Source organism: Asparagus officinalis, chromosome 2 (assembly GCF_001876935.1).
Source record: "Asparagus officinalis chromosome 2, Aspof.V1, whole genome shotgun sequence".
Lineage (NCBI taxonomy): Eukaryota > Viridiplantae > Streptophyta > Magnoliopsida > Asparagales > Asparagaceae > Asparagus > Asparagus officinalis.
The window spans coordinates 51,338,095-51,353,966 of NC_033795.1; the positions used below are offsets into that span (position 1 = coordinate 51,338,095).

Sequence of the window (15,872 nt, forward strand, 5' to 3'; positions counted from 1 at the left end):
ATAGTTTAAAAAACATCATAAAAAGGCATTATGACAGGTAGCTTCAGCAAAAGAGAAAAAACATTAGGGTTTGGGACCCTAACCTAGACGTGAGCAAGAGGAAAACAAAAGACAAAAAGGATTAACTTTGAAAGTAAGTTACATTCTACAAAGAAATACAATCAATCATTACTTTTATTACTCTAGGAGCTATTAGAAATAGCTTATTATGTTCGAAAGGTAATAAAACCATCTTATATAAACCTATGAAACCAACGAAATCGTGTGAGCACGAGCATAAAAATTGTGATGAGTTGAATAGGATAGACTCGAAGCTAGTAAGAAAAACCTTAATATATGTGCACTATTTTTATGCTTTTTTTGTCTAGTTAGTTTCAAGAGAAAAGAATTATTGCACTTCTTCTCCATGTTGCTACTTGGTCCCTCTTTATCTTCTTCTATTCTTAAACAGTTTAACTTTTTTTTTCAAATATAGATTCCACCAGGAATCAGACATTTTTAAAAGATATCTTTTTGAGTCATTCGTGCTTAATTTTAAGTTTACACTCTTTTTAACCTTGATATCTCAATGTTTTTCCCCCTCAAAAGAGTTTTTCCCACGAGAAACCACCTTTAAAATAGAATAATTATAAAACCACCTTTCAATTTTAATCTATACATAAACCACATTTAAAGTAGATTTTTGTTGCAATCAACTACCTCTTGGTCAAATTTTTACTAAAAACCCAAAAATATACTTAAACTATTCAAGTTCAAAGTACGTAAGTTATATCCTACCAAAACGTAAACATTAAAAAAAAGTCATGTAGATTGAATGCGGGTTTTTAAAGGGTAATTTTAGATTTTCAGTGAAATTTTTAACTAAGAGATGAGTGATTGCAACAAAATTCCATTTTAAAAGTAATTTATATATAAATTAAAATTTAAAGGTTGTTTTCATAAAATTGCCATGTTTTCAAAGTGGTTTTCAAGGGGAAAACCCTTTCTAAAAAGGCACGCTTTTTTCTAGAAAGTGTCGAAAAGTTAAAAACAATTAATTTTGATACCTCAAATGATCTATGCGACAATTAAAGGTTTTTCTAAAAATATAACTTTAATGTAGTTTTTTGGGGAAAAAATACGTTATGGTGTCAAAGTTAAAAATACTGTAAAACTTGAGATATTTAAGCTAACCTAGCTCTTTTTCCCAAACAATTTTCATTAGTGCTAAAAGTAAAATAATATAGGAAAAGGTAACACACCTTAATACATGGAGTCGGGTTTCTCAAATACAAGCAACGATGTTCGATATCAAGACAACATAACAAAATTAACATTTAGTAAATTCCTCGTGCGCATGGAAACAAACGGTTAAAAAAGTATTTTAAAAACTCTTGCCATACAACAATTACAATCTTTGAACTTTAAAGCTTTAAAAGAAAAACATACTGACAACATGCAAATGTTTATTATTAAGTGACCTCGGAAATAGAAACCAAAACAGCAGTCTACAAAAAGAACTCCACGAAACCACACCAGTTCTTCCGTATACGGTCGAAAATAGTAAAATCCAAAATAAAGCTTCAGCAATATTTACAGGTCAACAATACAAAAATAGCAAGGCATCACATTGAAGCAGCATCACAAGTTTGATGTATATTGTACCAAATAGGAATTAACTGAAAGTGCAGCTCCTCCAACAACCCCCACAGTTCTTTCATATATTGCACAAATAAGAAGTAATCCTAAATCAAGCTTTCTTAGCAATATTAAGAAGCCGCAGTAAGCATACATTAAAGGTAAATAACACAGATGTATACTGCATCAAACTTGTAATAATTTAAAGCATTCCGCAAGACAAATTTTAAAATGTTGCGTGTTCTGGAAATGCTAGCCCCAAAATAACCGGCCTAAATTGCACACTCTCACTCCTCATTAGCAGTTGGGGCAGTGTGATGAGCAGGGTATTTCCACATGATATCAGCCCACGTGCTTTGCCCGTCTATGACCTCTTTCACCACGGATGCCACCTCATTGGTGTTCACACGGATTTGGTTCTTACTGTCCCTCTCACGGATAGTCACATTTGTTGTTGAGTCAACAGTAACAGCGAAGGGAACTCCAATTTCATCCGTTCTTGCATATCGTTTTCCTATTGATGTACCTGCAGCAAAACCGGAGTTATGTTTAAAATAACATAATCAGGCTGAATCCAGGGAGAGGCCGCTAAAAAATAATACATTCGCGTCACTGCATGCTTCAAGATCCCATAACTATGCATGATACTAGTAAGAAATGGGTTCATTGACCAAATGGGAAATCAACCGTGGATTTAGAAGAGACTCGGGTTCCCTCTCATTAACAAACTAACTTTCAGGGGAAACCGAGTAAATTCCCCTTAGTATCTTTCAAATGGTATCAGAGCCAGTACGCATGAGCGAGACTGCAGAAGCATGGTGGCATGCGTAGAGTCCATTTAATGCCACATTGACTAAATGAGCAATCAATTGTAGTGGGTTTATAAGGAGATTTGTTGGCTAAATAGGCAATCAACTGTGTGTTTCTAAGAGATCTGTTGACTACATAGGGACTCAACTGCGCGTTTACAAGAGATTGGTGTTCCCTTCCGCTAACCCCAAGTTTTAGGGGTGAGTTCTTCAAAGTTGGTCATCTGGATACTCCAATACGCCAGTAGAAAAGATCGTAACAAATATAAAGCAGGATATGGGAAAGGCAAGTCAATCTTTAGGTAACAAGGCAAAACATACCTGTGATATCTATAATGTGTGAAATTCCAGCAGCTCTTAGAGACTTCGCAATTTCTTTGGCAACATCATCAAATTCTTTACTCTTTATCAGTGGAAAGACTGTACATTTGACGGGAGCCACAAGTGGAGGAAATTGGAACACATTCAGCTGCTCTTCCCCTGCTTTGCTGGGCCTGGTGTAGAAGCAGTGCTCATATAAACAGTAAATAATTCGACCAATGCCAAAGGATGGCTCGATCACAGAGGGTGTAAATACTCTTTGATGTTCCTTCTTCTTTTCCAGACTAATTGAGACCATATTTTTCTTTATACTAACAGTTTTCCCCAGAGTGCAAACATTGAACTCAACTTCACCTTCAGATTCCAAAGCAGCTTTCATCTCCAATGCTTCAGTTTCATTCATGGCCTGTTCAGATGAAAGAGAGTATATGAAAGTCTGAACTTTACGTTTAGCTAATGCTGGCCTGCAAATGAAGGCTTTTTAAGTTTAAAGTTTATGTTTAGAACCCTAAGATGAAACTTATGTCCTCTACCTCCAAAGCTTCCACCACCATCTTTTGGCTACCCTTGAATGCAAGACCCAGATCCTTCTTTGATGGGACTATAACTAGCTTCTGCGGTGAGAAATACCAGGAAAAAGTATATGAGCGGAAAAAGGAAAGATTTCACTGGCTACTGGAGAAACACCAATGTTAATCTGTTTCACATAATATGGGATTCTCGAGTAATCAGTTAGAGGTAAATTAGCCTTAAACTTCTATGCATAGGGTAACATATGAGTAAAAAACCTAAGAGAAGGGACCATATATTGGGAAAGAAACTTACCTCCACTTCTCTAGGCTCCGAAAACTTTTCCTGGGCAACAAGAGCAACACCGCTTTTTTCCTATTAATAAAATTATAGATTTATATCAAACCAGAATATTAGCAAAACAGTCAATAATAATACCATATCTGAAAACTTATTCTTCGAAACATAGGAAATATTAAATATTATCTTGAATAGGAAGTCGCGCAAGACAAGAGGTGGATAGTAGTGAGTCGGGACACAGCTACAACAGATGCATCATTGACATTTAATAAGACATAGAAGTCAATAAACAAAGGATACTGATTGTTCGTTTCTCAAGAATTCTCATGAAATAAAACATGTGGTTCAAATCAATGTGGGGCTAATATTAACCCAGTTAGATAGCTATTGGGATAAGTAAAGGAATCCAACAACTATATTGTAAGTGAACCCAGCAACTTTGTTGTTAACTCTTTATTATACGGTTGACTACATCAACCAAAAAAAAAGTCAGGTAGTATAATGATCTCAACAAGATGCAACTTTGACTAGGCTTACTGAATGTGCTTTTAGATCATAAGCAGATCTATCAGCAATCCCAACACACTCTATCCATCCATATGAGCACTCAATTTCTGCATCCCAACAATCTGCAGCATAATGAGCCATCTCATTGGGCAAATGCTGACGGAAACGCAATTTCTCTTTGTCAATTCCAAGATGAGTGAGGAAGAGGTACACTCTTCCAATGAAGTAGCCAAGAGTCTCATTGTTGACAGTTCCCTATTAATGATAACAAAATGAAATTAAAACTAAAGTTAAATGATGATACTAAAATAATATAGATGAGCCTAATACTAAAGTAAGCAGCAAGCGATGTTCAAACAACCTTTGATACTGCTTCACCCAGGACAATTTTCTTGGCTGATTGCCCAGATAGTTGCTCTTCTCTCGGAAACATCAAGAACTCCAATTCAGCAACATCAGCAAATTTTGGATGAGATTTGTCCTCTGGATCCACAAAGTGTTCAATCTCCGCAAGTGTAAATTCACGGACTCTCAGAAGGCCTTGGCGAGGTGATATCTGATATCATAGAAACTCCAGTAAAGCATGTCAGGCAAGAAAATTGAACAGAGACAAACATAAAGTATCATACAAGTACAAACAAACATGTAAGTGCACAGAAAAATCAATTTAATAAGAACAGCTTGCTCTGATTCTCTATTATTCTTACGTTCGCTAGGCACTTGATGAAGACAAATTAAAATCAGCTTTAAGATCATTCAATAATTTAATAACATATCGTTGTAGACTCCAGCCTTTACATATCCATCACCATAATCCCAGACTCGTCATTGTTTAATCATTAATAGATATGATGGCCAGCCTTTTTGCATGACGAGCCTCAATATGTTTAAATTTCGATGATGTCAAATGAAATTATTTGATGCCACATGAAACAAGTAATTCCCAAACAAATTTAAGATAATTTTCAATTGAACTTTCTAGAATAAAGATGTTCAATCACAATGATTACATAAAATTTTATTAAGCTCGTCTAAAGAAGCCCAGTGATTGCTTTACACTAAACCTTCTCATGGCATGAAGAGACAGCAAGACCCACGCTTCTAAGCAGGATTTTCTCGATAACTTTCGCTGGAATATCTACTTTCAAACTCTCTCAATTGATTCTAAGCTCGACCTGAGTTCAAAATTTTTCCACCTACTGGGGAACTGACTGAGTCAGATAGCATTGATTAGTGTAGCAGGTTTATGATGGCTCATCATCGAATATATAGAAATTATTATATGCTCGAGTTCCCTTTTTCAATTTTTACATGTCCCATCTGGAAGTAATAAGTAATAAACATCACTTCAGATGTTATACATTCTAACCTGTCTGGGTATGGCGTATTGGTATCCTCGTGATACTAATACTTCACAAGACAATATACCAGACAATAAAAGCAGGATTTTCTTTAAGAACTTTGGGTACAGCATCTGCTTTCAAACATTCAATTGATACAAATCTTGACCGAAGCTCAAAATTTCTCCACCTAATAGAAAACTGATCGAGTCAGATTGCTTCAATTAGTGTAGCAAGTTTACAATTCATTGAGTTTATAGAAATTATCCTACGCTCGAATTCAGTTTTTACATGTCCCGCGTGGAGGTGATAAATATCATCTAGGATATTGCATATTTGAGTACAACGTCCTTGCAATACTAAGACTTAACCAGATAATATACTTAAAGACCCATGAATTCCAGGTGATCCTACAGATAAAAGAGATGCTCCCTACATCCCTCTGTATCATTGTAGTTCTAGTTTATAGCACCCAGTTTTGCACACTTCCAACTTCTGTTAGTCTCTGATACCATTGGTACCTTAGAGCGAGAAAATCTCCAGGAAGTCGCCATAGTAGAATCATCCTTCCTAATAACAGTTAACTATAGATTTTTCTCATAATCCCTCTCTAACAAATGCTAGCTAATGGGAGCTCATAGGAATTAATAATATATTAGTCCCATTATCACATATCCGCACAGGACTATCTGATGTCACTTAGGGTTGCTACAAGAAAACTAACAAAATTAAACAAAACTATGTTAGGACTTAGGAGATTCAAAATGAGTTTGCAATCAGGTAATAACATCAGATATCTAAACAATAGTTCACTGATTGTGAAGGAATAGGCTGATGGCATACCCAAAGATTAGATGCAATCAGGATAATAAAGTTTCAGAAGATATATGACCCAAGTTTGATGAGCTTTTGAAAACCTACGACCTAAGTTGCATAAAAGTTGGTATGGGCCCGGTATGGGTGCGGGTACTGATACAGGACACAACAAGTTTGTGAGGTTCAGGGACAAGGCTACAAATATATACCGAAATTAGTAATTTACATGAGATCATTATTATTTTTCAATTCATGATGCTAACTTCAATTCCTATCCTATTTTTAAGTTTCTTTTATTTGTTGATTATTTTAATTGGGAACTGCTCGTTCTTTTAACTAGACACTCAAACTAACCTTTTAAATCATAGTTTTTAACTTGGATATGGGCTGAAACAACTCAACCAATGTCTACCGAGTTTCGAGAAATGGATATGATGTATAGGATATAAGCCCAAGAAGTGTATGCCAAGTATTTTAAATTAAAGCATATATCATATTATTGAGTACATGTTTGGGTAAATGTACGCATATACCCAAGGAGTGTCCATGAAGTTTGGGTACAGGAAGTGTCAAGTGCGGGTACGGCTTCATGATAGAAGTACCCAGGTAATATAGCCTACAACACACAAAGACACACACACCCATCCACCCACCCACACGCGCACACACGTGCACACACATATGCACATGTATTAAGAAATGGGTATAAGGTGGCAACTCATTTCGCTAAATGAGCTACTAAGAGATAAACTAATGATGAGGCCTATCATGCCAGTCACACATAGGAAAGTGTAGATCTCACTAACTCTATCTCTAGTTAGCTCATTTTAGTAGATGAGGGGGCAGCACACACACGCAAGGGGACAACACGCGTGCGCGAGAACACACGCACCCACATACATAATACATGCATGCATGCAACAAAAAAATACTCAAGAGATCTATTCACAAGTAGAGCTACAAGGGTCTATTCGCAACAAATACAACTATCGGGGGTCTCTTTGCGGTTGGGTGATACTACAGAGGTTTGTTCGCAATTAACCATGTTAATAAATTCTCATTATTTTGATCACATGCATTATGTGTGCGCATTTTTTTACTAGAAACACAATAATTACACTTTAAATGATAATAACATAATTAACTTTGAGGATCGGGAAATATTTGGATAAATATTTAACAACACTCTCTTTCTATCTCACATGCTTATACGAGGAATATAGGTATCATTGATAGTCACTGTTTTAAAAAACCTCCGCCTATTCCGCTTAGGCGTACGCCTAAGCCTAGGCAGTACCTAGGTCGCCTAACTAGCGCCTAGCGCCTAGGCGGTATTTAGGATGCCCACCTAGATTTTACGAGCGTTTAGGGGAGCATTGTCTGCTTACATGAATTGCAACCTATAGGCCTTGATTGTGATTTTATGTGTCGTAGCCTACACGTCCTCCAAACTCTATTAACCTTCAAATATGAACATCTTCACTACCTCCTCCGACCTTCAGCAAAACCTCATCGACCACCACTTAAATGAAGAAAGAAATCCGTCTAGACACCAGTCCGACATCTAAACTTTTTATAACATTGACATTCACTATCAACTATTATAATTAAAAATAAAAAAAGAAAACATCTTAGGCTCTAACCTTGTTAATTATTATTTTGGCTATTTAGTATCTAAGTATGCATGATTTATTATGGAACTAAGATTGCTATCTTTTTTAAAAAATTTATATGAATTTAATACATATTTTTATCAATTATTATAATTAAATAATTTAAAAATAGTCAAACGTCTAGGCGTCACCTAGGGATCTAGGCGCTCGCTCAAACACCTAGGGTCTAGCGACTTCTGTAACATTGCCGAGCTCCCCCAATCTCTGTAACTACTAACAAGGTAAAAAAATACTTCTTAAATATATATTTAAGTTAGTTAACAACAGTAACTTAAACTTAAGAAGTGTAAGTTAACAGTAAACTTAAGTTTAAGTTTGTTGATAGTAAACTTAAGTTTAAGTAAACAATATACTTAAGTTAATAATATTTTAGTTAACAGTAAACTTAAGTTTAAGTTTATTGTTAACTTAAACTTAACAGTAACTTATAAGTTAACAGTAATTTGAGTTTAAACTTAAGTTTAAGTTTAATAATATTTTAGTTGAGAATAAGTTTTTACTATTAAGATGAACTTATAATTTGAGTTGAGAAGTATAAACATACAAAGAGCTATTGTAATTGGTAAACCAAGCAATTTAGTTAACAGTATTGGTATTTTAGTATTTATGCATTTATCTTCAAGTATCACAATTAAAAAAATAAAAAGAAAAAAAAAAAACGTCCAGAAACCGCTTCGGCGCCCGCCTAGGCGACTAAGCGCTGAGCGCCAAGTCTGACGTCTAGAAGTGCCCAACGTTTAATGTAACATTTATTGATACTAAAGACTAACTTTGATCATTGGTAGTGAGGTGGTTCATTCTCATCCACTCATTTAATTAATGACCATTTTCAAGTTGGATTACTAATTAAAAGGGGACCATTTTCAAGTAGGGACCAATTGGATGAGTGGATGAGGATGAGCCGCATCATACACACACACACACGTGCATATGCACATGCACACGCGTGCACACACATATAATAATTCAAATACCTGTAGATTCTAGAATGCATCAGAATCAGCCAATCAGATATCAGAAAAAGAGAGGTATCAAATAACCATGTCTACTATTATTTCCACATTTTGTTAAAGAATCATCCTGGATATAGTAACATAATGCACCAAACATCCAAGCACTAGAAAAGTAGCATGAAAGAGTGGTGCATTCACATGTAAATGAACAAAGCAGCAACATATGTACCTACATACATAAACATGCGTCATGCATATATTAGCTAGACTAAAACTTATTCAGTTAACCAGCAAATAGTTTGGATGTCATCGAGCTCAAAAATCTCGCGGTCACACCTATAAAATTATTTAAATTGCTTCCAAAAAAATTAATCAAAGAAGAATAGAGATGAAACCTCATTTCTGAAGGCCTGTCCAATTTGTGCTGCTGCAAATGGAAGCCTGTTTCCATTGTAATAGTACAAGTCTTTGAAATTCACAAATATCCCCTGAGCTGTCTCCGGTCTCATGTACCTATGATCAAACAATTTAGTTAAGCATCACCGAAGTACAATAGTCAATAGATGAGAACTGATATGTAAATGTGTTATGTGCAACACAAAGCAACTTACCCAGGAAGCAAACCTGATGGTCCAATTGAAGTCTGGAACATAAGGTTAAATGGGTAAGGATCTGACAATGCGTTCTTGGTGTCAGGAGCAGTGATTCCATATTCCTTTAGCTTTGCACCCAATTCTTCAGGAGAGAGATCATCCAAGACTGCAACAACATGCTTCAGCTCAGCAGCCTTTTCAGATGATAAAGTGAGATCCTTCTCCAACTTTTCTTTGCAGAAGTCTTTGAGCAAATGATCAGCACGATAACAAGTTCCAGTCTTCTCATCCTTGACCATCAGATCAGTGAACTTGTCCACATGGCCAGATGCCTTCAGGACAACATCTGGAGTGACACAGGGGCAGTCAACTTCCAACATGCCCTCCTCCAAAACAAAATGCTACAAAAAGAAAACATAAGAATTATTATTCTCCTCATTCATCTATAAAACAACTACTGTAAAATGACATCTTACATTCTCTAAATGAGTATTGTTGATTTTCTTATGAGATTTGTTCTCCTTAAATTCTGCTATTTGCATGTCTGTTGTATTTGTTCCATTAATCGTTATTAATGGTTGCACTAACATCCAATGAATATTTCCATAACCTCTTTAATCTGTCAAAATATATTGTTATTTGTTTTAAAAAAATTCTTGGGATTTAGCTTAAAGCATAGAATATAATTTCTTTATGTAGGATTCATGAAAATGTTATCTCCTACTCTAGGAAGATGTAAAAGATGCAAGAGATGATTGCTTCTATGCAAGTTCACAGAGAAAATCTAAATACGGGTCAGAACTTTCTTAGTAGATCAATGGAACAAAAAAAAATCAGCAACAAGCATATGAGGTGATAACTGTCAAGTACCAATTTGTTACACTTCTAACCTATTCACTAACTTTTGGCCAATTTTCAACTTACAAATTTATAATGTCGACACTCTTCTGTGGATTCATTTGTGATGTGTGACCTCCATGTCACAATATTTATGCAATATTAATATCAATTAAACTTTATTGTTACCGGAGATTGTCTTGCTGTGCTTATGTTGATCATCTAATTTAATCCAATTAAACCAAGTGAGTGCAAATACTACTAGATTTCATGGTCTTTCAGTTTTTAAATTGATTTCTTCCATGTTCTAGAATACTGCTCAACTAGAGTTGGCTTTCAATTCCACTCAAATCTTCTATCCCATTCAACTCTATTACCTGCTGATTACTTTAAGAAACATAAATAAAAAGAACTTTTATATCAGCAATATATAGATTAATTGGGCATAGATATACGATATGAATGAATGCAGTTGACCAAGCTCCTCTTTTAGCATTTTGAGAGATTTCAGGTTACTTTAACAGAACTAATCAATTAGAGTTCCTTAAATTCAAAAAATAAAATAGAATAATCAAACGCCATAACCTGACGCCAGAACGCGAGCACATTAGACTTGACGGCGCATCCAGGTGGTCCATAATCATACAAACCCGCAACCCCACGATAGATCTTAAACGACGGCATGTAAAACAGCCCTCCTTTCGGCCGTATTCACACCGCCATCCTCAAACGCCTCCCTGTTGGACGGAACCCTCGCCGCCGTTTAGAGTTAACGCGCGCCTGGAGCCTCCTGGCGGCGGCACCATGCTCGATCTTGAGAGCGTTAAGGGCGCAACGGCGGCCTCGACCGTCAGCCGGATCGACGCCGCGACCGGGATTTGAGCGGATCTGACGGGCGGCCTGGGCCGTTGACGGCGCCTGCTATTCTCGCTAGGGTTTTGCGCAGGGCGTCGCTCGGTGGCGCGGATCCATTGGGATGGAGACGAGAGCGGAAGGCGGCGGGCATGAGGGGATTAGGGTCAGGGTTTTGGATAGAGTTAGGGTTTTGAGAGGGAGACGAGCAAGAGGAAAATGGAGGATAGACAGGAATCGCATCAAAGGAGTGGAGAGATAGAAGAAATTTTCTAAATAAACCCATTCCGAATTTTAATCTCAAATTTCAACCCTACTCAAACTTTATTATAAAAATCGACCAACTTTCTCCCCATGTTAGCATCATCATCGAAAAATGGGTCGATTTTTTTTAAACGCGATCCTAATTAGTCAGGGTTGACAACCCCGACTATTTTGAACCTCGCCGACAATTTGGCAAACTAATTAGTCGGGGTTCGAAACCCCAACTAATTTAGCACCTATTTAAATTGGTCAGGGTTGGGAACCCCGACCATTTCGAAATGCCTAATTCGAAATGGTTGGGGTTTCCAACCTCGACCATTTAGCAGAAAGTGGCCAGCCTCTAGTTAAAGAAATGGGAAATTGGCTAAGGGATAGAATAGTTGGGGTTGCCAACCCTGACTACTTGTTCTGGGTCTCACCCCCTATATAAACCAACCCAAACCCTTCTCCCCCCCAAACCCATCGTTCCCAGCCGCCTCTCTCTTCTGCAAAATCGCCGCTCTGTCATTTTGCTGCCACCGATCTCATTTTCAACCCTATTTTGCGGCCGAAATTCGTCGTGAAAGATCTCTAGGGTAATTTATCTTCCTTCTCTCCTCTTTTAACATGTATAAATCTAGGATTTTCTCTCAAAAACGAATTTCTAGGGTTTGAACTCTATTTGTAGTGGTTCAAATGATTTGTGTGTCGATTGTTGTAATTGAAATTAAACTTTTAGGGCATAAAATGCTCAATTCTAGGGTTTAGGATTTTCAATTTGGGCTTTAGGGTTTTTGGTCAAAATTATATGAGATTATTTGCATCTTGGATTTTCAATTTGTGGTTTAGGGTTGGAATTGATAATATTTTTAAATTTTTTACATTTAAATGATATAATCTTCTTTTGCATAGGTTGAACAAAATATGATTTTTATTGCTTGCCCTTATGGTGAGAAAATTAATTATGGAATGAATAATATATCAATGTACGTCGGAGGGGTAATGACGACATTAATAATCTCGGAATCATATAGTTATCATGAATTAATTAATGAATTACATCGAGTTACGAAAATTGACCCACAAGAGTACCGACTAAAAATAATATGCAATTGGCCCATAACTTTTGATAGAACGTTCACAGTTGAGATCTCAAATGATCATCATATGAGTATTATGCTTAACTTGAGCAAGTCGCAACCGACGGTAGAATTATTTATTGAAAAGTTACCATATAGTTCGTGCCAAATATTCAACCCTCCAGGAGAATTCTCACGCATGTTAAATTTAGGAGTTGAGTCTGATGGTTTTCTTTCTTCTTTGAGTGAAATAGAGCGGACTCAATTGTAATATCACAGTGGTGCACCTTCATTCGGTGGAACGTCAAACTTCATAAACAATGAAGTCCCTTATGAAAATATGACGCCATTAAGAGGGGTAACAATTGAAGAGGATGAAAGAAGCAACGCCTCTGAATGTGAAGATCAAGATAGTGCACCAATTGATAGCATGCAATTTTGTGAGTGAAGATGTTGAAGAGAATCTGAATTGGCCTGATGAGGCTTATGTTAATAATGAATATGTTGAGTATGAAGAACCACCCCTCGACGAGTTTGAAGATGATGAGTGGATTCGTTCTTTCACGGTACAAGATATGTGCATTAGCCAAAGTTTAACTCATAGAGGAGATGACGACGTCCCTTTCAGAGTTGGTGATTTATTCGAGACGAATGACCAATTGGTTGATACGATTTGTGAGTACTCAATCAAAAAGAATGTCAAATTCAAACAAGTTAAAAGCAATTGCACAAGTTATGATGCAATCTGTTTTATGAATACACAAAGGAAAGGTCGGGGCTGAGGAAAATGAAGCTGATTACGTATGTCCTTGGAAGTTATATGCATTTGCCAGAAAGAAACATAATGGGCATTTTAGGATCAAAAAATACTGTGATGTTCACACATGTAGCAATCTGATATTAGAGCAAGATCACAGTGGTGCATCTGCCTCTTACATAGCGCGATTGATTATGCCAAAATTAAAGAAGAAGCTTGAACTAACTCCCGGTAATATAATTTTGAGAGTGCTAGATACGAAGTTCATTGAAATATCGTATTGTAAAGCATGGAATACAAGGAGAATTGCGATGATAAAAGTATTTGGTGATTGTGAGTCTTACGCGATACTACCTCAATATCTTGAAGCGATCAAAAGAAGCAATCATGGATCTGAATACAAACTCATAATCAAAGAGATCAATCTGGGAGTTTATCAATTCACCTCTATCTTTTGGGTATTTGGTTCTTCGATCAAGGGATTTAAATTTTGTTGACCGGTTCTTAGCATTGATGACACACACTTATACAGTAAATATAAGGGTGTATTGTTTGTTACTACAGGAGTAGATACAAATGGTGGCTTATTTCCTTTGGCCTTCGCAGTTGTGGAGGTCGAGAATAGTGAAAATTAGGAGTGGCTTTTTTCTTGCATTCAATTATATATTTTTAATGTGTTACCTCCTAGGAAAATTACTTTTATATCTGATAGGATGAAAGGTATTTCAAAAGCATTGTACAGGAGATTTGGCTCTCATCACAATCATCGCTATTGCTTATGACATATTAGAGCTAATTTTAAAAAGAGATTTGGTCAGATACATTTACAAAACCTTCTTTGACAAGCGGGTTGTACACCTGAAACATGTGTGTATGATCGGATACAGGATCAAATCAAGGCAACATCTCAAGCTACACATGACTGGATTGAGAGTAGTTTGGGAAGTGATTACGTTGACCGGTGGGCACTAAGTAAAGATAGAGAAAATCGGTTTCGTATGATAACAACTAATTGCTCTAAAAGCTTCAACGGGGTACTTAAGGGGGCTCGAATAATGCCCATACAGGCGTTGGTTGCGAGAATATTTTATAGACTCAATCACTATATTGTCAAGCGACGAGAGGATGGAGCAAAGTGGGTGATGTTGTTGACACCAAAAAACGAAGAGATTGTTGGAGCTCATGTCAAGTAGGCGAGATCAATGAAGATGGTTAGATTTGCTGTAGATAAATGACAGATTACAGACAAACACGATCATAATTACACCATCAATTTACGAGGGACACGATGTGCATGCACTTGTAACATACCAGAATTGTAAAAATTTCCATGTTCACATGTTATAGCGGTTACGTCCAAGCAATTTGGGGGTGCAAATATTTTGTATTACACATACGCTTCTGAGTGGTATCAATCAAGCCACTATAGAGATTCATAGAAGCAATGTTTTCATCCCATTGTAGATAGTCGTTACTTACCATCCTATAACGGGCCGCATATATTACCTCCTGAATATAAGAGACAAGTCAGACGTCCGCGATCAGTACACATAAAAGGTACAATGGATGAAGGGCGGGAAGGAGCTCCAAAAAATAGGTGTGGATATTACAGACAGCCGAGTCATAATAGATCTCATTATCCTACCAATCCAAATAGATAACAATTAATGGGTAAATTTTATTTAATTTATAATTTTATTCTACTTTCTTTATAAGTCAATGCTTATTTATGAAATCTGTAATTTTATTCTACTTATAATTTAGCATATGTCATAATACTAACACATTTTATCATCATGCCGATATTTACAGTATAGAGGTGGGCTCATTGACATATGAGGTCTTTTATGACCAAGATCGACACCGATCCATGAAGATAGACTCTGGGGAGGTAAATTACATTTTTATTATTTTCAATCATATCAATTTTTCAATGTTGTTGATTGTTACTGAACATTTGCACTGTTTAATATATGCAGGCCCCAAGTATTACTATTGTTGATCATACTCATGCACATTCGAGCTGGGATTTGACGGATCCATAGATCCAGTATTATGTTCATCAAGCAGGCTTTTTTGAGTGTTCACAACTTAAATGGGTAAGACTTGATTATGCTCTCTTGACGGTATTGGTTGAACGATGGAGGCCCAAGACAAATACATTCCACCTGCGCCAAGGAGAGTCGATGATTACATTGTAGGATGTTGGGGTTTTACTTGGCCTCGGAGTGGATGGAGATGTTGTTACAGGTACCGATGACTTTAATTGGATAGAAGTGTGTGAACAATTGCTGGATCAAGCTCCTACTATGAAGGATGGTAAGATCAAGATCGAATAGTTAAGAAATAATTATATGAATGTACTGATCGATGCGATTGATGAGATCATTAAGAGCTATGCCCCCACATATATACTTCATATGATCAGTACTATTCTATTTTTGGATTCCACTAAGGATTCGGTGCATGTGAGATGGTTTTCACTTCTTAGGGATCTTGAGGAGTGTGGAGAGTTACCTGGTGGAATGCAGTGTTAGCTTATCAATATAGAGAGATGACAAAAGCGGCACCTGTGCAAAACAAATAATTCAAGGGTTGCCTCACTTTGCTGTAGATATGGTCATGGGAGTGATTGCATTTGGGAACACATAATTTGAGGGAGACC

General features: G+C 36.6%; 1 protein-coding gene across 1 annotated transcript; it reads right to left on the minus strand.

Annotated features, from left to right (window-relative positions):
* Positions 1,614-11,165, minus strand: LOC109831491 (glycine--tRNA ligase, mitochondrial 1). Its single transcript, XM_020398824.1, has 9 exons — positions 10,862-11,165; positions 9,458-9,840; positions 9,242-9,359; positions 4,426-4,620; positions 4,095-4,319; positions 3,573-3,632; positions 3,281-3,361; positions 2,748-3,153; positions 1,614-2,143 (listed from the first exon to the last, which is right to left on the minus strand). The coding sequence occupies exons 1-9, from the start codon at positions 10,958-10,960 to the stop codon at positions 1,905-1,907; spliced, it is 1,806 nt and encodes a 601-aa protein (XP_020254413.1). The 5' UTR covers positions 10,961-11,165; the 3' UTR covers positions 1,614-1,904.